The sequence below is a fragment of the Colletotrichum orchidophilum genome (assembly GCF_001831195.1).
Source record: "Colletotrichum orchidophilum strain IMI 309357 chromosome Unknown Scaffold_183.1, whole genome shotgun sequence".
Lineage (NCBI taxonomy): Eukaryota > Fungi > Ascomycota > Sordariomycetes > Glomerellales > Glomerellaceae > Colletotrichum > Colletotrichum orchidophilum.
This window is the reverse complement of record NW_019173139.1, coordinates 43,583-68,186: the sequence shown is the minus strand read 5'-3', so window position 1 is coordinate 68,186 and position 24,604 is coordinate 43,583. Positions and strand designations below refer to the sequence as shown.

The 24,604-nt window shown below is 53.2% G+C and overlaps 6 protein-coding genes across 6 annotated transcripts; 3 read left to right on the top strand and 3 right to left on the bottom strand.

The window, feature by feature from the left end:
- Positions 1-491: 491 nt before the first annotated feature.
- CORC01_13222 (flavin containing amine oxidoreductase) lies at positions 492-2,398 on the top strand (the record flags this gene model as incomplete). The annotated part of the gene is made up of 3 exons (XM_022624839.1): positions 492-644; positions 838-1,423; positions 1,500-2,398. 3 exons carry the CDS (start codon positions 492-494, stop codon positions 2,396-2,398), a joined length of 1,638 nt encoding a protein of 545 aa, XP_022468662.1.
- Positions 2,399-4,391: 1,993 nt separating this feature from the next.
- CORC01_13221 (ATG C terminal domain-containing protein) lies at positions 4,392-10,721 on the top strand (the record flags this gene model as incomplete). The annotated part of the gene is made up of 3 exons (XM_022624838.1): positions 4,392-4,565; positions 4,647-10,643; positions 10,704-10,721. The coding sequence occupies 3 exons, from the start codon at positions 4,392-4,394 to the stop codon at positions 10,719-10,721; spliced, it is 6,189 nt and encodes a 2,062-aa protein (XP_022468661.1).
- A 2,201-nt stretch (positions 10,722-12,922) lies between these two features.
- On the top strand, positions 12,923-14,154 carry CORC01_13220 (glycosyl transferase family 8; the record flags this gene model as incomplete). The annotated part of the gene is made up of 2 exons (XM_022624837.1): positions 12,923-12,959; positions 13,169-14,154. 2 exons carry the CDS (start codon positions 12,923-12,925, stop codon positions 14,152-14,154), a joined length of 1,023 nt encoding a protein of 340 aa, XP_022468660.1.
- Positions 14,155-15,506: 1,352 nt separating this feature from the next.
- CORC01_13219 (SNF2 super family protein) lies at positions 15,507-18,659 on the bottom strand (the record flags this gene model as incomplete). The annotated part of the gene is made up of 1 exon (XM_022624836.1): positions 15,507-18,659. One exon carries the CDS (start codon positions 18,657-18,659, stop codon positions 15,507-15,509), a length of 3,153 nt encoding a protein of 1,050 aa, XP_022468659.1.
- Positions 18,660-19,621: 962 nt separating this feature from the next.
- CORC01_13218 (uncharacterized protein) lies at positions 19,622-20,983 on the bottom strand (the record flags this gene model as incomplete). The annotated part of the gene is made up of 5 exons (XM_022624835.1): positions 19,622-20,270; positions 20,317-20,458; positions 20,515-20,689; positions 20,746-20,850; positions 20,921-20,983. 5 exons carry the CDS (start codon positions 20,981-20,983, stop codon positions 19,622-19,624), a joined length of 1,134 nt encoding a protein of 377 aa, XP_022468658.1.
- A 750-nt stretch (positions 20,984-21,733) lies between these two features.
- CORC01_13217 (uncharacterized protein) lies at positions 21,734-23,714 on the bottom strand (the record flags this gene model as incomplete). The annotated part of the gene is made up of 2 exons (XM_022624834.1): positions 21,734-23,568; positions 23,618-23,714. The coding sequence occupies 2 exons, from the start codon at positions 23,712-23,714 to the stop codon at positions 21,734-21,736; spliced, it is 1,932 nt and encodes a 643-aa protein (XP_022468657.1).
- Between the last annotated feature and the right edge of the window lie 890 nt (positions 23,715-24,604).

The window sequence follows — 24,604 nt, the reverse complement described above, 5'->3', positions numbered from 1 at the left end:
GCGCTTACCCTTCCCGGCCGATGCACCCAGATCGACGGGTCTTGCCTTACATATTATCTTTACTATACTGTATCCCAACCAAAACGTCTTTGCCGCTGCGAGCAAGATATTTCACCAGCTCCCCCCCCCCCCCCCCCCCCCCCCCCCCCCCCCCCCCCCCCCCCCCCCCCCCCCCCCCCCCCCCCCCCCCCCCCCCCCCCCTTCCGTTCCATCCCCGCATTCGCTCCGCTACCCCCTCCGCCTGACCTCTTCTCCCAACCCTCAAGACTGTAGTATCTTCTTTTCTCTGTCTCACATAGTCTGGGGTTCGCCCAGATCCAGGCCCGTATCCTGTGACTTCATTTGTTTCCTCTGTGGATTAGCATCCGACCGGTGGCGTTGCGGCCTAGTTAGCCCGCGTCCTGCCCATTAATCAACTTCCGTGACCAGATTGTCAAACTCTACAGCCATCTCCTCTCTCTTTCTCTGCCTTTTCTTGGATACTTGCTGCCATGGACGCTTACTCAGTTTCTTGTACCAGCCCTGCCAACCGGAGTACATCCCGTATTTACCAGGATCTAGAGTCCTGCCGAGCCCAGAGCCTTTTTGGGACCGGCCAAGAAAAGCTGCTGTTCAGATCGCTGACAATGGACTCACTTCTGCGGGTAAGTCTGCTTCTTGTCAACCACGTGCCCAATGTTCTTAGCGGGACGCTTCGGGCCGGGGCCACCGACTATCTCTGATGGTTGAACCCGTCCGATGCCCATAACCGTACCTGTGATATATATCCATCTCAGTGTACAAGATGAAAGCCACATGTCATGTTCGTTCGAGCGGTTTGCTCCTGACACCTCATAGCGCAAACAATCAGAGTCGGGCCCAAAACCTCATATTGCCGTTATCGGTGCTGGCCTCGCCGGGCTGCGCTGCGCTGACATCCTGATCCAACATGGCTTATTGGTGACCATCATCGAAGGCCGAGAACGGCTGGGGGGGCGTATGTTCCAGGAAACGCTGCCCAATGGCCACACTGTAGACCTCGGCCCAAATTGGATACATGGCACGGACGACAATCCCATCAATGATTTGGCCAAAGAGACTGGTACTGCCGTTGGCAGTTGGGATCACAGGTCATACGTATTCGATGAGTCGGGAAACCTTTTCAAGCTGGACGAGAGCGAAATCTATTCGAGCATCATGTGGGACATTGTCCAGGACGCCTTCCAGCACTCGAACAAGAACACGGCCAGTATACATCCCGACGAAAGTCTCTGGGACTTTTTCCTGGAAAGGGTGCTCGAGAAAATCCCCGACACCGAGGAAAATTATGCTGAAAACCGAAAAACTGTTCTCCAGATTGCAGAGCTTTGGGGCGCCTTTTCCGGAAGTCCAATCGCAACCCAAAGTCTCAAGTTCTTCTGGCTCGAGGAATGCATAGACGGAGGTAAGTCTTTCTTGATCATAGGTCCCGCACGCCTAAACGGCTCGCCATGGTGTAGGCTGTGGCTGACTTGTTGAAGAAAATCTGTTCTGCGCCGGCACGTACGAAAAGATCTTTGAGCGAGTTGCGGAGCCCGTAAGGCACAATGCGGATATCAAGTACGACACTATTGTCACCAAGGTGGAGCTCAAGACATCCGAACGTCCAAAACCGAGAGTTCACACCAACACTGGTGAGGTCTTGGAGTTTGACGACGTCGTCATGACAGCACCCCTGGGCTGGCTGAAGAAGAATCTGCAAGCATTTGAACCACCGTTGCCTGAGAGAATCGAGCGTGGAATTCAGGCCATTGGATTCGGGTGCCTGGAAAAAGTGTACATCAGTTTCCCAAAAGCATTTTGGCTCGAGCCCGACGCAGAGGGCCGAGTGGTGCAAGGCTTCTGTCAGTGGCTTGCACCGAAATATGCTGGAGATACCAATCCGAAGGGATGGAATCAGGAGATTGTCGATCTTGCCTCGATGGGCGAGCACTCGCACCCAACCCTTCTGTTCTACATTTTCGGAGACGAGTCAAAGTACATCACCGAAGGAGTGGCAAGGCTGAAAACCATCCCGGAGAGAAACAACTTTTTGTACGATTTCTTCAAGCCTTACTACTCCCGCCTGCCACATTACGACGAGACGTCACCTGATTGCAAGCCGACGGGGAGCCTGTCGACGGACTGGCTGCGTGATGACCTGGCCGGCAATGGCAGCTACAGCAATTTCCCAACCGGGCTGTTGGAGGGCGACAAGGACATTGAAGCGATGCGGGAAGGCGTACCGGAAGGCGGTCTGTGGCTGGCGGGCGAACATACGGCGCCGTTCGTGGCGCTAGGGACGGCGACGGGAGCCTACTGGAGCGGTGAGAGTGTCGGCCGAAGGGTTGCCGAGTCCCACGGGCGGGCGAGCAGCAAGGTTTCAGAGGATGGCCAGTAGCTGGGAGACTAATTGTCGCTATTATTGACGCCAAGCGGACGGAGCCGTCTCTTGCCCAGCCTTGATGTGGTGGCTGGGTGGGCGATTTGTACGGCAACGACTTGGTTGGCAGGCAACGGAGTGATAGATATCTTGCGTTTCAGCATTGACTGGCCAGAGCCTCTGCTGGGGGGGCTTTTTGTTGCGTTCTCTTTGTTGTAGATGGGCGCAATGGTGACGGCCGTCATTTGATTCTTCAACGATTATTTACAATTATTATATTTTCAAGGGGATAAGCCAACACAAGTCAATACTGGTTTCATGCATTGCCCCACACTTTGAGTTGGATAGAGACCACATCTGAATGATATGCAGGCACTGATGCCCTGAAACCTCATCACTTAGACGGCATAGACTGATATGAAACGCTCTTTCAAGTGGGAGACACTGACCAGAAAGGGCGCCTTTGCCTTTGGTGATTGGTATTTACTTTTTGACCCGAGTACCGTTCCAGGGTTTGTGTTGAAATTGGGTGAGACACACGACAATTCACTGCGGAATGTGGGTTCGATCATCTCTCATGACAGTCGCATGTAAAATATGGGTTTCTGAGAGAAAGACAATCCTGCACCTATGCAGTTTGCTAGCACAACCCCAACACTGGTTGAACCATTTCTATCTAAGGACTACCGGGCAAAGTAAATTTGCCATGCCACTATAAGGGATTGAAGGGCTTACGAGACATTTCGCCATCTCATCCGCATAGAAAGAACGAGCCCCAGCAGCCCTAGGAACATTTCAGTAGATGAAGTCTGTAGCAATGTTAGGTAGTATTCCATTGTCCAGGGCAGTCTCTTCGCCTTCATGGTTGGTGTTGGAGATAAGACAAAGAGAAAGAGGTACGTACCGAGGCGTCAAGCAATAAGGGCAACAAGGCGTTGCGTTGCGGGTTCTGCATCAATCAGGTGGAACGGACGCACGGCTCATTGCACCACCAGGGAGGGACATTCCTCAGTCACAAGTGATGCAGCCCCTCACCCCTTCCCCTCCCAAGTGCCCAACATCAAACCGTCCCATCGGCTTCAGCCACGGTCATTCCTCCCCTCTTGCCCACCTTATCGATAAAGGCCTTTTTGGAGCAAGTCAACTGATAGAGACCCCTGCTCAACCCTGTCGGTGACGGTGACGTGAACTCGACCAGAGTCACGCGCTGTTAGAGGCAGTGGGGGGACCAATCTTTAGTGCATTTGCTTGGCCAGGAGTGAGTGACCTGGATGCCTGTGTCCCGCCTTTCCACCTCCTCATGCTCATGCTCTCGTCTGGTAGACCTTCTTTGCCTCCCGTGTTTCCGGCTGCGGTCTACCTTAGTCCTGGCTGGCTTCATTACAACGTCCGGGTAGCAGTGACCTATCTGCCTTAGATTGCCTTTCCTTCACCACCACCGCTGCCGCTGTCCAAAAGCACAACAGGGTCTGCTCCTGAACCTTACCCTTCTCGGGCAATCTACATTTGCCTCTGCCCAACTAAGGCGCTTGGGTCCCAACTTGAATTACACTTCTTGCTTCTCTTTTCTTCGTACATCCCCGACCTCTTTGATTCCACCTCTCCGGCCCCTGTCGGCCTTTGCCTCCTCACTTGCCGTCTCAACTTCATCCACAGTCTATTTCGACATCTCAACCTCCCTGGTAACGAAACTTCCCTCTGGATTACCAGCACACCATGAACAACGTCCCCGCCTCGGGCAGGGTGTCTTCTGATTACACGTCGACTGCAGCCTGCATCATCCATGCCCGGTGAACCGTAGCATATTGCCCCCAGATTCGCTTGGAGATCAGAGCAGCTTACTCGTTCCTGCCGCCTGAGGACTACATCTGGGCCAGCCTACTGTACCTTCGAGACCATCCTCTTCCTACCATACTCCTTCTAGACGTTCCGAGTCGATCGATAAACCAACGCCGTCGCTCTTCTCCCTCCAACCGAGCAACCACCGAAGGTTGGGAGCACCGAGCTCACAATGGCGACGATATTTCAGAGCCTCAGAAGCTCAACCCTGTCGAAGCGCCTCCTCATCTACGCCTTGCGGCGCCTGGAGCTGCTGGATGAGGAGACGCTGGACATGGAAAACCTGCAGTTTGCGCTGGGCAGGACCACCACGGCCGAATTCAAGGATGTTGGAGTGCGCCTCAAGGTACGTTCTGTATCGCAGTCGGCCGGTTGATTTCGGGCCATGGCCAAGTCGGAGGACTAACAAGACTCTGCAAACCTCTAGAAACTCGAACGACTTCTCCAGCTACCCGCTTCCTTCCAGATCCAGAAAGCTAAAGTGCTGAAACTCAACGTCACCATTCCTGTCGACTTCTACACGAGCCCTATAATCATCGAGATCGATGGGGTTGATGTCCGGTTGAAAGTGTCCACCATCGGCGAAGATAAAAAGGCCAAGATAGCACATGCGGCGGCGACGAAGAGTGACATTACCCAGGGCCTACCGAATACGGTCAACCTTGCGCAGTCATTCCTGAATGAAGATGCGGCGCTGAAAGACACTAAGCTTGCGGAGGAAAAGAGGAGACTAGAGGACGCTCTCGCAGCCGAAACACAGGATCTCGGCGGTTCCACGATGAGCGAAAGTTCGATGAGTGACGACGGAAGTCAGTTCGGTACAGGGCAGCCAATGTCCCTGCCGGGATTCCTGGCCGCATTCCTCCAGGGCATCGTCGACCGCATCCAGGTCCGCATCCGTGGGGTCACATTTCAACTAGACGTCGAAGTTCCCCTCGAGCCAAACTCGACATCGCCGGAGCTAGTCACTTTCCAGCTCGCGTTGGATCGCATAGATGTCGAAGGCGTTACCGCGGAGGCACACAACGACGAGGGTGCGCCGACGATCGTGCCGAAAGATGGGAAGAGGCACATTGCGCTATCAACAATCCGGGCCTGTTTGATTTCGGAGGCAACCGTCTTCTCGCAGTTTGCGCGCTCCCCGTCCGTTTCGTCCCCATCCGTCTCCCAATCACCGTCATTCAGCGAGCGCACGTCAGCATCAAGACATAGCACCTTCCGACCGACCATGCATGAGAGCTTTCTGTCCGATTCAGCAGACTTGTCAGAGGTTGACGATGCATTGTTACAGGACAGCGAAGATGCGTTTAATATTCCGTACGACTTCTCAAGTCAACCAGAGGAACAAGTAGAGGAGGAGGAACCGACGACACCCAGGGCCTCGATATATCAAGATTTTTCTCCTCGAAGACAGGTCCCGCTATCACAGTCTACAATCCAAGGAGACGAAGACGAAGTTGCCCCATGGGCCAGTTTCCAAAGAGAAGCGAGGTCAGAGCCGTCGCTACAATCAGCGGACCATAGCATTTTGAATGAGACCGGTGATTTTGGATCTCCTGAAGCATTGCGACAGCCTATGGCAGCTTCTCACAGCTCGGATTCTGCCGAGGTCGATGATCTGGCGCAATCTCACGTGTTCACCCACGAGGAAGCCGAGAGTATGTACATGAGCGCCTTTTCCCAGGCTGAGCCGACTGGGTCACGAATGCCGGGAGGATGGGAAGCGGATTCGAGCCCAGAAGCTTCTCCCAAGGTCAAGAAGGCGAGTCCCGTGCCAAGACAGCAAACTCCGCCAGCGTTTGAAACAGTCTCGAGTATTCCCGAGCCAGAAACTCGTGACAATTTGGATGCACCGGAATCGCAGAAGTCGCCGTCGCCATCTACGACAGATCAGACTGATACTGGATTCGAAGATGCGAAGGGGCTACCGTCGACGAGTTTGTCAAGGGATGAGGTCGCGGATGCGCCAGCACCGGCAGACGATGTGGCAACCCCAAGAGGGCCGACGAGACTGGTCAAGGAACTTGTTTCTCTACAAAACATTTCCCTATACGTTCCTTCGCTGCATCAGCATGTAAATGTGGCTGCCGATGCTCAAGCATCAGTTCTGAGCCAAACACCAGGATCATCCAGCTTGGCGAGATCAGTTGGGCCTCAACTTCCCGGAGCGTTCTCCGTGTATTCTCCTTCACCAGCATCGAGACCGAGTTTTGCGCCAACACCAACCCCTATCCCCTTTACCGAGCCAGACAATGATGGGACGCTGGAAGTTCTACTGTCACCCTTGGAGGTGCGCTTCGATGCTTCTCTGGCGTATCTCCTCGCGGTTGTGGCTGGAAAGCTGTTGGATGCGTTGAAAAGTAGAGACACTCCCGCTCCTGCTCCAAAGACGGCTGCAAAGCCACAGCAAGAGTCGATATTGCCCGATATCAAAGTCATGTTTGAAAAAATTTCACTCCACTTTCTCCATCAACTTGGCGGCGTTGCCGATACAGCAGAGAGAATTTTGGGCTCTCCCGGGTTGCAGATGCAACCCGAGATTCTCCTCCGAACGGATCTTCATAAACTCAACATATTGCTCAAGAATTCGCAGAGGGGCCTTGAAACAATTGTGGATCTCGAAAAGTTCCGCTTCGGGTACGCACGGGACGATATTATCTCGTTCGACCAAAGCCTTCAGATGAGGGCTTCCGTCATGGACAAGTTTCCTTCAGCCGGCTCCGACGTGACCGTGAAGGTGATCAAGTCGTCCGACTCAATTCGGACTGAAGTAACCACCTTACCACTGCTGATACAACTTGATTTGCAAAGGCTGGATGAAACATTCAGTTGGTTCGGCGGCCTGAGCAGTTTCCTTAACATGAGCTCCTCAATGTCGTCGAGCGCTTCGCCATCCGTCAGAGTGCCGGTACAACCACCTCCAAAGTCCCGAGGGGTTCGATTTGACGCCCCAATCAACCCGGACGACAAGTCAGCCTCGGCAGAAAACAAGATTGATATGCGAATAGGAGGCTTCAATCTCGAACTGAAGGGCAGAGAGTGTAGCGTTGGTTTGGAGACGAGTGCGGTCAAGATGGTAAGCCGAGATTTGGGAATCGGTTTTGCGATCAGCAAAGTTCGCTTAGCAGGGCCATATATAAGGAATTCCCGAGGAGAACCGCCCATTTCTGCCGAGATTGGAGGTGTACGCTTCGAGTATCTTGCGACGCCGAAAGACAAGGACCTTGAAAGGCTTCTCGAACTCATCATCCCGTCCAAGGTCAAGTTCGACCAGGGCGATGATGAAATCATGGTGGACACACTCCTCCGACAAAGGCGCAAGGGCGGGGTACTACGGGTGACTTTCGACCAATTGAACGTGAGGGTCGATCGCATACATCAACTGAATTGCCTCCCCGCGCTGGGCGAAGAGGTTGCTCGACTAGCAACCGTCGCAAAGTATCTCCCAGAAGACGATAGGCCCGGCATCCTCCTTCTGGCTGAAGTCAAGGAGCTTGGAGCGGTTCTCGACTTGGGCGGCAAGCTTGGCATAATCAATGCGAACCTAAAGAACTTCGAAGTCGCCCAGATCACAGTGCCCTCGTTAGTGGCATTCGGCGTTCACGCCATCTCTGTGAATCGCAATCATCGAGAGGACCTCGTGAGCTCCTCAACAACATTGCCGCCCGGAACGCTCACCCAAGGCCCTGTGCTTATGGTCCGCATGATTGGAGACGAGATGGAGCCGGTGATCAAAATCAAGATGCGCGATATCACAGTCGACTATCGAGTGCCGACGATAATGGACGTCCTTGGACTAGCGGAAGATGCTACACCACAAGATTTTGAAGCCAGCCTTGCCGCTTCTGTGGCCAATCTCGGCGAACAAGCACACTCTGCCTTGGCGGGCAAAAGCCCTCAACCAGTTCGTATGACTGACCCTGCTCGACCCAATAGTAAGCCTATGACGGTCGACTTGGTTTTCCGCGATTGCTTGATCGGTCTAAACCCACTGGGACTGCCCTCGAAGCTCCTCATCGCCCTGACTGACGCTCGGCTTCAAGTGGCTCTTCCAAAAGACGTGGATACCACGGCCAAGCTGGACCTCAATAAGGCCTCGATCCTGCTCATTGACGATATCACTAACATAGGAGCGAGCTCTACCGTAAATCGTCGGCAGTCGGCGGACACGTCTTCCCAACAAGTCTCACAACTCGTTTCCCAAGGCTTCGTGAGCATCTGCTACATCTCATCTGCAAAGGCAGTTGTCACAGTGTCGGAAAGTCGTGACGATGGTGAAAAACTTGTCGATGTCGAACTCCGTGATGATTTACTCGTGCTAGAGACATGCGCCGATTCGACCCAAACTCTCATCACCTTGGCCAATGCACTGACGCCGCCTACTCCCCCTAGCAAGGAGAACAAGTACCGCACCTCAGTTGTTCCTGTACAGGACCTCTTGGCTTCTATTTCTGCCGAAGCCTTTGGCAGAGCAGAGGGCGATTATGATTTTGACAAAGACTTCGAACTCGCTCAGGAGATGGGCGGCAGTGATGAATATGATGTGTCAAGCGATGGCAGCCCGTTACAGATCGACTCACGTTACTACGAGGACGCCGGCCCTTCGGAGCCCCTTTTTGACGCAGAGGGCTCCATTACATCGAACGCTACGACGACTCAAGATACACATGATGGGGTGTTGCTGACCAGCTTCAACGCAAGTGCATCACACCACTCTGATGATGGCAGTGACCTGGTGATACACGAGAACTTCTTCAACAAGGGACCCGAGACCGACGGTAGAGCCCAGGTCTGGAACTCGTCCAAGAATAGCTATGACAGAGCACCGAAGGAGCTAGTCAAGAGAAGCCCACTCCGAGTTTCGGTCCGCGATGTGCACGTCATCTGGAATTTGTTCGACGGATACGACTGGGAGCGCACGCGCGATGTCATATCGAGGGCTGTGCGAGATGTCGAGGACAAGGCCTACGAACGTCGCCGCAGATCAGAGCGTGCTGTCTTCGAGGACGACGCGGAGGAAGATGAGACGGTGATTGGTGACTTCCTCTTCAACTCGATTTATATCGGTATCTCTTCGAAGCAAGACCCTCGAGAACTCGCTCAGATGGTCAACCAAGAGTTGAATGACAACGCCACAGAGACCGAGTCTCTTGCAACAACAGCTTTCACGACGACAACCGGTCGAACGGGAGCAGCCAGGCCTAAGAAGAGATTGAGACTGAACCGGAGCAAGCACCACAAGATTACATTTGAACTACAGGGGGTCAATGTGGATCTTATTGCGTTCCCGCCTGATTCTGGGGAGACTCAAAGTTCCATTGACATTCGGGTCCAGACCCTGGATGTATTTGATCACGTTCCAACCTCGACTTGGAAGAAGTTTGCAACGTATGACCAAGACGCTGGCGAGCGAGAGATGGGCACCAGCATGGCTCATCTCGAACTGCTCACCGTCAAGCCGCAACCAGATCTGGCGGCTTCGGAGATGGTTTTGAGAGTCACTTTGTTGCCACTTCGACTTCATGTCGATCAAGATGCGCTTGATTTCATTACGAGATTCTTTGAGTTCAAGGATGACAGCGCTCCCGTCCACAGCTCAACGAGCGATGTACCGTTCCTCCAGAGAGTCGAGGTTCACGACATCCCTGTCAAGTTGGATTTCAAACCCAAGCGAGTTGACTATGCAGGCCTCAAGTCGGGACGAACCACGGAGTTTATGAACTTCATCATCTTGGACGAAGCACGTCTGACTCTGAGACACACCATCATCTATGGTGTTTCGGGATTTGACAGAATGGGCAAGATCCTCAATGACATCTGGATGCCGGATGTCAAGGGCACTCAGTTAGCTGGAGTCCTTGCTGGTCTCGCGCCAGTGAGGGGCATTGTTAATATCGGCAGTGGATTCAAGGAGCTCATCGAGGTCCCCATCAAGGAATACAAGAAGGACGGACGCATCGTTCGAAGCATCGGAAAGGGCGCAGCGGCATTTGCTCGCACCACCGGCACAGAAATGGTTAAATTCGGAGCCAAACTAGCAATCGGAACGCAATATGCGCTGCAGGGCGCCGAGGGCTTGCTCAGCAAGCCTCAGACTGACAACACTTGGGAAGAGGCTGATCTCGATCCAGAAGAGAAGAAGCAGATCTCCCTGTACGCTGATCAACCCACCGGTGTCATTCAGGGGCTGCGTGGCGGCTACTCAAGCTTGACGAGAGACTTGAACATGGCCCGCGATGCCATCATTGCGGTTCCAGGCGAGGTGATGGATAGCCAGAGCGCTCAGGGTCTCGCAAAGGCAGTGCTGAAGCGGGCACCTACCATTATTTTCCGACCGGCCATTGGAGCTACCAAGGTCATCGGACAGACGCTTATGGGCGCGACAAACAGTCTGGACCCGCAGAACAGGCGGAGGGCCGAGGAGGTGAGTAACCCGATGCCAGCCGTATCTTGTGAGGCCAATTTTGCTAACTCTTTGATACAGAAATACAAAAGGCACTGAAATGCATGCGAATTCTTTCTCGAAGACATTCTCGAAGCCTTGTTTACGCACGACATACGCCAGATACCAGGAATAAGCCATTCGGGACCTTGTCTTTTTTTCACTGTTCATTTGATTTGACAACGGCATTATCGTCAATGACAATTCCGATACGACCGCATGAGACCGCATCATAGACTGGCGAAGGAGGATTCATTTTGTTCACAAACAGGCCGATGTTTAGTAATTGGTCATCAATTTGGACCTTTTTTTCCTTTTTTTTCTTTTTTTTAATTGACTCGGTCGGGGATCGTGGGGAACTGGGAAGGCAAAGGTTTTCTGATTTTTGGAGGGCAGCTCGAGCCAAAAGAGAGTCATAGACTGTCCTGTGAACCATTATAGCCCGTACGGCACTAACAATTTAATGGTGATTGAAACGTTGTTTGTGAGATGAAGTTGATTTTCGGGTATTTCACGTATGCAAAGCGCGAGTCTCACGAACGGGAGATAATCACCGCGACGATTCTCGGATTTTTTTGCGCTGGAATCTCGGAAGCCGATGTCTCCACTCGAGGAGGGGTACCGATCCAGATGGGCACCAGCAAATGCGCCTCGCTCTCGCGCGCGCGCATGCAATGGTGGCCTGGATCGAGCACGTCAACGGCCGTCGTCGAGTTCCATGATTGGTCGCGCCGTCCGATCTACTGCGAGTTGACGTCTGACGAAGCTCACTGCAAGGATTTGGTACTTCCCGAAGCTCGTTTGCGACGTGGGAGCTCTGACCGTATTCTAGCGTTGGAAGAGAAGAGCAGCGTCCTCAACACGGTATGTCGGGAAACCAGAGCAGTGGGTGGCTAAGCAGCAACCGAGGACACATGAATAATTGGCTCGGGGACACCTGCTGAAAATAAGGCAGACAAAGTTGCAACTTGTTGAGGTGCCACAGTGCCTGGGAAGGAAACGTAGTTGCATTAGGTTAGAGGTGTCAGATGCAGGAATGAACTCTATGGTCAGTTACCGCATTTGTTTATTTCTGCGCCAGGGAATGGGACACGACAGGGTGAAAAACGCCCCTCTTTTTCGAACAGGGGCAAAATCTTATCGTGCCATGTCAATCCACGCCATAATTTAGACGATAAGGTTATTCGGCGCAACTACCTTCCTTACCTACACGCACGTTCGTAACCCGGCCCTGTCTCACCACCACTATTAGCAACAACGTACACACCAACCACCCTCTCTGACCACCCAGACGGCGTTCAGGTCAAGCGGAGGGTAAAGAGGAGTAAGTCCGACTCTCTCCGGCCCGCTCGATCCGTACTTTCACTATATTTTCATGGAGGGGATCCGTTTTGTTTTGTAATCCTGTCGCTTATGTCTTATCCCAAATTACGGATACCTACCGGACGAGGCACTTTCTTCGAGCGCCCAATTTTCCAAACAATGATGGCGTCATCGATACGCCGGCCGATCGGATTCAGTCGCTGGTTATCAGCGATTTCTCTCCTTGAACCCGCTTCAGCCTAGCTATGCCAGGAAGCCCAGGACCAGGAGAGGCTCGGTGAATGGTGGAGGGGTATGCCTATTCTGGCAAAAAGTTCTCATTTGCGGTCCAATACCACATCGTGAGGATGACTCGTGGTCCATTCGGGGCTATTATTTTGTTCGCTTTGTTACTTTGTAGTATGTACGGATAGCCAATAGGTACCTTTGGGAATAACTAATCAGGAGCTGCCAATGACCACTACTTTGCATTCCCGTAAAATGCCAATTTCATGAATCGTCTTATGCCCTTTCCCACCTTTCCCATCCTTCCTCTTACCTTCCCTTCCCCTCCCTCTCTCTCTCACTCTCCTTCTTCATTCCTCCCTCATACTTTTACTTTGCATAACCAAGGGAGCTTGACGACGCCAACGACGCAAGACGCGCGCAATAGTGCAGAGAAGCTCAGAGACAAACTCAACAAACATCCTGGTGATTCTGACAACGACAACCCTTGGGTAGCTGCTTGTCATTCGAACATTTTATCTCGAGATCTACCCCGCCTCCACCACCGGAATCTGCCCCGCCAGGTTCGCACACACGCACGCGCGGCGCGCATTCAGACAAACAAGCAGTCGCAAAGATAAGGTCTCTCTCAAAGTGAGGCAAAAGTCGCAACCGTGGCTATCATCACCACCACCACCACCGCCACCACTACTACTGCTACTACCACCGCCAACATGTCTGACGGGAAACGCGCCGTAGAATCGGACAAGGGTTCGTATTTCCTCTCTTTTGCGCCATTACACTTTTGTCTTATCGAGACCTACTATCAGATCGAGACACTATCTCATTTTGTTTCCCCCATCCTCACTTGCTTTCCCAGTAACCCTTGCTCCCATTACCGTCGCATTTGTCGCAAACGATGAATAATCCCCCCTGCTAAAAGAAAGAGAACCAAAGCTAACCATAACCCGAAACCCCAGTCTGGACGACGCTCATCACCAACCTCGACTACCTCTCAGGCCTCCTGACCCTCCACCACTCCCTCGTCAAGTCCGGCTCGGCCTACCCCCTCGTCGCGCTCTACACAGACACCTTCCCTGCCGAAGGGCTGGCCGCCCTCGAGCGTCGCGGCATCGCCGCCCAGCGCATCGAGTACCTCCTCCCGACAAAGGGTCGCGACTACTCCAACGACCCGCGCTTTTACGACTGCTGGAGCAAGCTCTCGCCCTTTTCCCTGACGCAGTACGCCCGCGTCGTCCAGCTCGACTCGGACATGCTCGTGCTGCGCAACATGGACGAGCTGATGGAGCTCGAGCTCGACGACGGCGACTTTGCTGCCGAGCAGACCCCCGGCGCCGCCATCGGCGGCGGTAGCCCAAAGAGCCCGACCCTCGACGACCTGGCCGTCAAGAACCCGAGCACCCGCGTCTTCGCCGCTGGCCACGCCTGCGTGTGCAACCCGCTCAAGAAGCCGCACTACCCTGCCGACTGGACCCCCAAGAACTGCGCCTTTTCCACGCAACACGGTGATCCGGACACGGCGCAGCACACCGGCCCGGACCCCGTGACTGCCTCCCCCTTGGGCTTCATGAACGGCGGCCTGCAAGTCGTGAACCCATCCGAGAAGCTGTTTTCGCAGATTGTAAAGCACATGGAGCAAGGGGCCATGGACATGGACTTTGCGGACCAGAGCTTGCTGTCGGACTTGTACCGGGGCCGGTGGGTGGCGCTGCCGTACGTGTATAACGCGCTCAAGACGCTGCGGTGGGAGGGGGTGCACGGGGAGATTTGGAGGGACGAGGAGGTGAAGAATGTGCATTACATCCTGGCGCCCAAGCCGTGGGACGAGATTGATGCCGTGACGGGCGAGTGGACGGGCACGGAGGAGAGTCATCGGTGGTGGGTCGATTTCAACCGGGAGAGGAAGGCGCTTGAGAAGGCAAAGGGGGTTGATGATGCGTTTTGATGAGGGTGCCATGGATGTGGTGAGATGGAGCATTGCGGGGGGTGGTTAATGAAGACGGGAGAAGGAAGACGTCTGCTGCATTTATGGTTCTGTGTCTCAATTCATTTTGGCTTTTTATATGAGAAATTTTGGTTTCTCACTCTCGAGATTCTTTGGGGATAACGGTATGAGGAAAGGGGGGCCTCTTTAGATACACGTCTTCGTCGACGACTGGATTGAAAATATAATACCCGGGGTATTGATCGCACACTGGACGGCAAGAAACCTCACCTGACCCAACCAAACAGTAACTCAGCTTCAATAATACGGCTCATTGTCAAAAATGTCCCGAGTTTTTTCTAAGCGTCTTTGAATGCAGCCGCTTCTTGATGACCTGCTGGTAGGCATCCAGCTGATCTCGATGGGTATATGAGAAAGCAGCCTCCTGATCAAGCCATGAAAGTAATGAGCAATCACACATTCACCAGTTATCCGACATCGTTACACGCTTGGTTTCAAACACACCGTACTTCACACAGTAGTTTTTTATTCCAATCTTGCACTGGTCGTCAACGCAACCAGGTCCCAGCCAGCCGACAGCTGGGACCGAACTGCTCATGGCCAGATCACCTTTCAAGACGCATCACACCAACGATCTTCCTTGCAGCCGAAAACCACCCATCAAACTCCTTCTTTACCAATCCTTCAAGCTCCTTTCCACTTCTCCTGTTCAGACGGCTAGGCATGCACCTTTTCGACTTGAGAAAAGCTTCGCGGGTTGATTATGGCTAACCCAGAAACCCAGTGTCTCTATCTATCAACATAGAAGTGACTCTCAACTATACCTCATCAAAGTTGCCAGTCTTCAGCTCAGGACGCCACCGACGAGGGCGACACTGAGTCGCTGCGATTTTGACCAATTCGTATTCGCCTAGGTAGGAACAGAGAGTTTGATATTGTCAATGGATATGGACGGGAGATACTAGCTACAATCGGCTCTTAGTACTCTCTTGCCAGCTCCCAAGTGACAGACATCGTCAAGCGGCCAAAGTTTGCTTTTTCCCTACCCCTCCCTCTCCTGAGTGTTCGTTTTTTGCAAATGTTGTCAAACCATCTCCGTGTCTTGACGGGTTCAAATCCAATTTCACTGTTTTGGCGCTCAGTTGATCACAGCTGGAGTTTGGCGAGCAGAGAGACCTCTCAATTTTCCAAGCTGGACACACCTTCAACATGGTCCTCTTGCGTAACCAAGAAATGGGGGTTTGTAACCGGTACTCTGGATGTTGAGGCTGTGAAGCCATCTTTATAACTCTTGATAGAAATCTCCAAAAAGTCCTAACGCCGGGGGTATCTAATAGCTTTGCCAAACGCCATCAAAGTTCATCTGTATCTTCGTCAGTGTCGTAGATGAAAATCGGTGTCCGCTTGAGAACACCGCCGTTCTCGATCTTGACCGCCGGCTTCTTCTCTGTGTCGTCTTCCTTCTTGACCTCGGGCTCCCTGACACCTTCGTCCTCGTCCTCCGTCTCCGCACTACTATCGACAATCACCACGTTCTCCTTCTTCATCTCAATCTTGACTCGAGTACCAGGCGCATCCTTCCCCTCAGCTTTCACTTCCGCCTTCACAGCCGTCTCCTCCGCCTGCATCTCAGCTTTGACAGTCTCTTCCGCCAACAGCTTGCCCTCGCGGATCTTGTAAAACGCTTCCAAGCAGTTCCGCCTCTGCCCCTGCGTCCAGCTGCCGACGACCAGCGCAAACTCCGTGGCGCTCGCGAACCCAAACTCGCGCGCCATGGAGCAGAACTGCCGTCTCATGGCGCCCTCTGGCGGGTTGTAGACGTACGAGAAACCCTTGAGCTTCTGCGCCTGCGCATCAAACACTTGACTGTCCGCGAATAGAGCGCTATCGCCTTCCCCCTCGATATCGGAGCTGGCGGCCATCTCTGCCTTGCGCGATAGCTGCTCCTCAATTTTGGAGGTACCGACTACTTCCGAGTTTTCGTGCGTGTACTCGACGCCCGCCGCGGAGAGGATGGCCTGGACGGCATCACTCTTGGCCTGTTGATTATTTGCTTTTTCGCCAGTCTTGGCGGCCAGAAACGCGGCAAGTTGGCCCATGTCACCGTCTTCCGCTGAATCCGCAGCTTCTGGCTTCACCTTAGCCAACTCCTCACCTTCCTCTTTGGCAAGTTTCTCCATATCGACACTTGTCATCGCAATGCCGGTCCCGGCTTTCGCCTCTGCAATGTTGGTCTTGTTGACAATGTCACGGATCACGAGCTGGTTCTCCCGGTAAGTGAAGAGATTCTCCAATCCAAAGATCTCTCCTTTGCGTTCGGAGTCCTGCTGGACACCCTTGAAGTAACGACGCTCGGATGAAGCTGTATAGCCAATGTTTGCCTGCTGCTGCTTGTAGATCTGTCTCGCGTAGACAATCTCCTCAATGGTTCCGGTAGAGACTAGCCGGAAAACATCAACGTCCCGAACTTGGCCGATGCGGTATGCTCGATCCTGGGCTTGTAGATCATATGAGGGATTCCAGTGAGGATCGACAATGACGACTTTGTTCGCCGAAGTGATGTTCAGACCAACGCCACCGGCTTTGGTCGAGATCAAGAAGACAAATTGAGTTGGGTCAGAGTTGAAATCATCCACGGCCTTCTGTCTATCCTCGTAGCTGACCGATCCGTCCAGATATGTGACGCTGTAGCTAGTGTTGTGGAACAGATGCTGCAGGATCCGAAGCAAGCGGACGCTATGCGAGAAGACCAACACTTTGTCGCCGCTGTCATGCCAAAACTTGAGGAGCTTCTTCAAGACCTTCCATTTACCGCAGAACTCTGGGTTGGCCAGGTTCATGATGGCATCGCGATTCTTGTAGAGGTATTCCCACGTGTCTGGGCAGCAGGTCTGAAGCGTGCGCATTTCTCTCTTGTGCTTGTCATCTTGCTCGTTTCCAGAAGCAGGAATCAGAAGAGTGAGGTGATTTGACAGTTTCTGCAACGTGGTCACGCAGGGGAATATGATGGACTGCCATCCGGTGCCGTCGTCCAGCTTCTTCCGACAACACCACCCTTGCCTGGTGCCAGAGCCACATTCACACGGGTCAGATAGGGTGCGCAGAAGTTCGACATCAGGCCTACTGATGAAATTCTTGTACGTCTCCTGCTGCTGATCTGTGAGGGGGCAAAAGACGACTCGGTCGCTCTTCTTGGGCAGCTGGTGAGCGATCAGCGTCTTCATCCTGCGCAAGAAGAAACCTGGCAGTAGGTTCGTAACGAGCTTCCTCGCAGTGGTCCGGGCGTCGCGCAATTGGTTGAGGGTCGCATCGTGGGACTGGCCCCGCGTCAGAGGTCTGGTGATGGTGGTGTTCCACTCCGATAGCGTGCCAAAGTGGCCAGGGTTGGTCCAGTTCAAGAGAGTCCACAGTTCCTCGTACTTGTTCTGGATCGCCGTACCCGTCAAGCCGATGCGACAAAGCGCGTTCACGTCGTTCATCGCTTTGGTGACTTCGGAGCTCCTTTCCTTCATTTGATGACACTCGTCGGCGACGACCGCGTCCCACTTGACAGTGTTGACCAGGCTTTTGTGGTTCTTGTACGTCGAGTAGGTTGTGATCATGATCTCTATCCGGCCTGCTCTGGCAGCGGACAGCACATCCTCCTTCCCTGCGCCGTGGAAAACGTCAACCTTCCACCAGCCCCAGCGATTCAACTCGTTCTTCCAATTCTCGATAATGGATCCGGGACAAATGATTAAAACTGTCGGATACCAACGACCTGACACGTCGCGGATCTTCTTCAGACGCTTCTTGTCCCGCTCGTCGGCAGTCTTGCCGAAAGCTGCCGTGAGGAACGTGGCGACCTGAACCGTCTTTCCGAGGCCCATGTCATCTCCAAGAATCCCTCCTCTTTGGTAGACGAAAAGTCGGTGCAGAAACTTGACGCCGACGATCTGATACTCGCGCAGGTATTGGGCAATAGAAGCCGGTATGATGCCTGCCGAGTACTCAAGCTCGACATCTTCATAGGGTCTGCAGGGCTTGATCTTGGTGCCCTCGTCGAAATGGGGACGCCGCTCGAGGATCTGTGGTCGATCGTCTTCGGGAAAGCCAACGTCGGAATAGTCTGGTGGTAACAAAAGTCCCGCTTCCTGCAGTCTTTCTCGGGTCTGGTCGAACTGTTTTCTTCGTTCTTTCAGATAGTCTGGCGCTTCCGCAACGTCGAGGTCGTCCTCTTCCTCTGTGTCGTCGATCTTCACAACGCCGCTCTTCTTGGACGGCCGCCCTTTGCCCTTCGACTTGTCTTTTTTCCCCTTTCCAGTTGCAGCACGCCGCCACTTCTGTTTCTTGGGCCTATGCAGCTCCACATCGGAATCGGCATCCCAGACTTCCTTCTCCTCAAAATCGACATCAACCTTTCGTTTCCCAAGGGTTTTGCTGCTTGAATGTCGAGGTTCGTCAATTTCTGATACTGTCTCGCCATCTGATATCACTATCGCGTTTTGCTCGACCGGTCGGGCCATTGTGGTTGTGATTGCATGGATGGCATGCTGGCATGGGTGCGCGAGAGGATAGTGGATGGTGGGGGTCTCTTGTGACGCGACGCGACCTGAATAAGGTACCTAGTAAAGGTTCCAGGTGCCACAGACCTGGGTACCTGGTAGGCAGCACTGATATGGAAGGATGCGGGGGAATGAAACCGGAGATGTCACTACCTCTTTCAGGCCACGGTACCCTTTAATTGGATAAGTCCAAAGTCGATCAACAAGATATATGCTACAAAACGAGAATACCTTAGTCACAAGTTGACCCCGCAACTCCGACCGGGACCCAACATCCCGGAGGCCATTCCACCGGCGAAGACCCGAACTGTCGGCGAGTATTTTCCTCATCCTCGCAATTGATGCTACGTTCGTTCGAGTCATGGCACCAAAGGAGCATCGTTACAGCTGCACCAATCAGCTCAAGTTGGCTCTATCCCCTACGGTAAAGCCTGCAAGTCTGTAACTGGTGTAATCTGGCTAGCACACACACACACAAATACAAAAAGACGTTGAGTAGAATGACACGTCTCAAGAGGCTCTGAGACCGTCGCCTAAGAAATTTCCTTCATTCTCCTGGGACGGAAAGCAACATGCGTGTTCATTTCCCAGTCCCCGGGGCTCAACGAGCAGCTAAAGACTGTAAACGTCTGGCCAGCAAAAGTTGAAAGTTACGCGCTATTGACTTCTGAATTGGTTCGCAGTCAGTCTACATCGCGCATCAATTGTTGGTGTGGTCTTTATTAAAAAAATTCAGTGATCTTTTCCAATGATAATCTCATTCTCATATCAGCATAGCAACTTCTCTTGCCCCATGCCTTTCCAGTTTTCAATCCGTCCTGTTGCTGCTTCCGGGTATCAATATATCCATTTGCTATCATGATGGGGTATGCCTCAACGACCCAGCGCCAAAATGCTCTTCGACCGCTTTGTTTTACAAAGCTTCATAGCGTGCCAATGTCTTTCAAGCTTGTTGTACTCGTGTCAACGCTCCTCGTTCCCAGCTCATAGGTTTCCTCGCTGCCATTGTTATTAGACGCTGTTCGCTCGGCGAACTCCCTTGGATGCCCCGCCTCTTGCAACTGCTTCGCCGCGCTAGGGCGCTGCAGAACATCTCCCTCTTCTTCATCAATGTACTTGAGGATCATCGTCCCCAACCAGTTGCCAAACCTGGCATTATTAGGACACGTCCTTGCTCCGCGGAGCCGATCGTAGTAGTTTCGGATGTACGGGCCGCGGCGCCAGAACGCTCTCGTGAACAGCGGGCTCAGGACCGGCAGGGTGACGGTGATGAGTCCGACGGCGATCTCGCGGAAACCCCAGCGGTTGATGTTGATGACGGACGGTGCGCCGCCCAACGTCGTTATCGCTCGAACGATTGCGGTCGAAATGACAAAGACGCCAGACGAAAGCAAGATGCCGACGCAGACTTTTCTTCTGAGGGACACTCGGAGGTGCCAGAGAATCGGTACGGGGATGGAAAGTAGTGCCGCGTCCGTCACAACGTTGAGCCATACTAGTACCCAGAAGTTTTGTGGCCGAAAGGTGCACTCGGGGCCAGGTAGAGGTCGGATCCGCCAGTTGTTGGAGTAGCTGTTCAAGTGTCAGGAAAGCGACCGCGCAATCATGGGGCACATACGGTTGGCAGCTGAAAGTCACAGTTAGACACATGACGATATACGACAACCCACAAACCCAGAACAACGCGACTAGAGTCCGCCTCCGCAAGATTCCGAGTGTCAAACGCTTGTAGAAGAACAACACGGTGAACTTCAAGACCCCTGCGAATTCCAAGTCAGAGAATTTGTCTACTCGGGAGGGGAGGGATAGCTCTTACAGATACAGCCTGGGTATGTATACCAAGACATGAACTCCAACTTGGATCCGAGCCGAAGGACTGCCACATCGTGGTCCGATAGCGATGGTACCGCATCCGCTGTGATGTCGATATTTGCTCCTGTGAAATAGCAGATTTGAGCAATGTAAACATTGATGGTGTACAACGCGAGGTACTGCAATTCATCAACATCAACGCCTGCTCTGGGGTTTCGCGCCTTCAGCGACTCACAGGCAAAGCCAAATAATCATCGCCGCGGAAGCCTCGAATTCCGACGGTGCGAATACGAACCGCAAGTCGAAGAAGAATTATGAAGACGCCTATCGCATACCACGCCTACCAACATGAATTGACCATCGTTAGCCCCGGCTCTCGAGTAAAGACTGGATTGATGACAGCGGCTCACCCAGACTTCGGGTAGATAGCTGCCGTCTTTCTCCAAGTGCACATTTGGACTTGGCTCCAACATGATCTCGTGTCGGTCGTGGCGAGCATCCGCATCTCGATGTTGGCTTGATGGATTCAAATGAGAGCTGTGGTGGAAAAGCGAGAAGCAAATAAAGGCGGAATGGCACCACATGCGACGGCCAAAGGAAATCCAAGGGTATCCTCTCACACATAAAGAAGAATGAACTGTTGCAGTCCGGGTAAACCCCTCTCCGGGGAGCCCATGCCGAAGACGATGAACATGGGGGTCTTGCGGGTAGACAAAGGATTGCTCCTTGCTAATCCGATTCAAGCATGCTAATCGGGGGGCGCCCGGATAGAAACTCTAATTACTCCGTAGTGCGTTTGTCATTGACACGTTGTTGCCGCTGGCACGCGATCCAAGACCTGGAGCTAAGGACACTCGGACCTTTGTAATCGCAAGTAGTAACGTGGGAGTGGTATTGTTGCGTACGAATAAGGTAAGGTCCGCCTATTGCTTGACTCCTGGCCCGAGCCCGATGACGAGGAGACGTATGTAGCCTGCGAAACCTCCAAGGATTTTGGCTCAATGGTTCAAGCCCGCCGTCTGAAGATACAAACCCGGCTTCCCGGCTTTGTCTCTTCCGTTGCTGATCGATGGGATCGGCTTAGTGTGATCGGACGGGTTCACTATCGTCCAAATCACAAACTTCGATACGCCACGTGAGATTCCCGAGCGACTCATGCCTTTCAAACGGCTTGAAACATGACATGTTGAACTATAATATATGCATCATATGAACTGCGGGTTCTAAAGCTTCGACAGAGGCGCCTTGATGGAGTCCGATCTGCCATACACAATGGTAAAGTTCCTGTCCAACCTATCGTGCGTTCCTAGCGGCCTCTCACTCTTAATTCCCGGAGCCGATTTTCCATAGGTCTCACCACCACACTGAGCTTGGTGACGAGAGAGAACATCAAATGCTGCTTGGCTCTCATCTTTTTGATAGTCTTCGTGCAGCAGCACGCCGATGAGCGCTTCCGCTACGGCCCAGAGAATGTGTCTTGCATCAACGATGAGATCCGCTTGTGATTTTTCAAGCAGAGAGTTTTTGACTGTGTTCCACGAGCTAACCGGACTCCACGCAGCAGGGTCTCCCACCTCCTTCGCCAATGTGGTCTGGGCAAAGAAAGCATCCAGAGCATCTACAGACTCTTGTCTGCCTTTGGGTTGTTTCAACGCTCGCAAGAAGTCGGTAGCGAGGACATCCGTTGTGCCTTCCCAGATCGACAGAACGCAACAGTCGCGGTACAGCCTGGCGATATTCAGGTACTCAGTCTCTTCATTCAGCATGTACCCGACACCTCCAAGAGCCTCCATGCAGCTGTAGAGCAGCGGGATCGACTTCTTGCAGACATAGGCCTTGCAGAGAGGTGTCAAGATGCGCAACAAGGGCGCAATGTGTTTCTGGTCTGGTGTGATCGCAGCGAGAGCATCCGATAGGCCGGATCTGCCCGCCTGAGGGTTCTCATCCAAGCCCAAGACGTACGCCGTAAAAAACGTCAGTAGCATTAAACCATGATACTCGCCAGTCATCTCCGCCAGGGTCTGCATGTGAAGCGGACTCTCTGTCAGAAGCATCCGTTGACCTCGTCCTGCGCCGACTTGTCTGACTTTGGCATAGGCTCTCGCCACAGCCAACCCCCTACCGACGTACCCCACAGCATTTACAGCAGAGTGGATGCGCGTAAGTGTGAGGACGGTGCTTATCTCGTTGATGCCGCGTCCCTCTTGACCCAAGAGCCAACCTCGCATGTTGTCGAGCTCGAGCTCAGCCGTGGGAAGCGACTGTGTACCAGACTTGTTTTTGAGTCTTTGGATCCGAACACCATTCAACTCAGTCCCCGCGGCGCCCTTGGTCCGTCCAGTCATTGTTACTGCGGTAGGGTCATGTCGTCTCATTGGGGCGAAGAAGGCACTGATACCGCTTTGTGTCCTCGCAAGGAGGACAGTCATGGCAGAGTCGGTAGCGCTGGAAAACCACTTGAATCCGGAGATGGACCACGGTCCGAGGGGGATATTCTCCTCTGCATTGGCGAGTGCTGTTTCCGAGGATGGGATATGTTCAGCCACGGTTTCGGTGAGAGACACATCGCTCCCACCGATCCGCTCAGTCATCCACTGCCCACTAGTCCAAGCCTTTGCTGGATCCCGTGACAAGAGGTGTTGAAGTGCATTCTCTAATACCCTTCGTTGGATCGGTTCCATGTTCCCGGAGAGAAGGAGCTGCAAGAGTCGAGCTGCACCGTCTTTCATAGCCGATGGGCAGTTGACGTTCGAGGCCGAACCTCCCCACAAGTGAATCCTGAGGAACTGGACCACGCGGGCGGAAGAGCCTAGTGAATTATCATATCCAGTGGCGACAATACCCTTCTTGGTACCAAACTCTTGTAAGCTACGCCAGCCTTCGCCGACGACTAGCTCAGATGTTGGTCGGCCGAAAGAATCTCGGCCGTTGCCCTTCAGGTATGGCTTGTTCTTTTCTGAATCTGTGACCCAGGAGAAGACTTGGTCGGATAGCACATCCTCACCCAGCTGCGCAATATCGACTTCGACTCGCTCGATTATGTCCTTTGGCAAGAATACTAGGAAAGTTCAGCAACATGGGACGACAGACATTCACCAGTTACGTACGCCTCAAGGCTCGTTGAAAGCTAGCATCATCAAAAAATTGGTTCGGCAGAACCGGCAGCTCTTGAAAAAAGCCAGTGTTCGAAGTAGAAGGCTTCATGATGGCGTATCTCAGACACTCGGATGTTCAGCAAGCGGTGAAAAGTGCTGGGAAACTTGAGCTCAATAAATAATTCTTTCGAAATTGAATCAACCAGTGCACAGAGTAACTGGATGGCTATTGAACCCCAGATTTAGCTGCACCCCAGATTCCATACCATGTGAGACACGACGGGTCCGGTAATTTGTGGGGTTACCGAGGGCCCCCACAGAGCAAGAGCCGATGTTGTACCCACAAAGTGCCGAGATCGCCGGACGGGGCCGACTGCCGACTCGGCCGAGTTTCACCACGATCACACCTGCGAATTGCTTCCGTCCCGTCTTGGAGAAAGGCTTCTCGGCGATCGGACCAACGATGATCCCTCCAGTTCAGTTCCTCTGGCAAGTTCGGCATAGAAGATTACTTCTCTGGTCTTGGACAACGCCACATCACCAATAGAATGCATGGCCGCGATCTGCTCACCGCCAGATCGAGCCGGCAACCCTCCATCTCGCAACTAGGACCATCGCCGGACAGACGCTTCGCCCTACGGAACGACGAAGGAACCAGCTCCAACGCCCCAAGTAGGTACAGGCATTCTAGTATCGTTAGCGCTCTCAAAGGCCGCATGAAGATTAGCAAAGCCGGTGCGACGAGACGATGCGACCAAGAAGCAAGCGCAATATCTCTGAGTCAATCATCAATGTGCGACCGGCATCGTGAGCTAAGGCAGTAGAGATTGGTCTCATTTGCGGATTGAGACGGCTCGTGAGGCTTGAGAGGCGTTTTGGATGGTCTGGCTGAAGCTGGTTGGACGAGACACTAACCCCCCTGGATATTGGATGTGACCGTGACGTCACACTCACCTTTTCGGTGAGGCCATCTTGCGGGACTCCGCTCTTGGACGACGA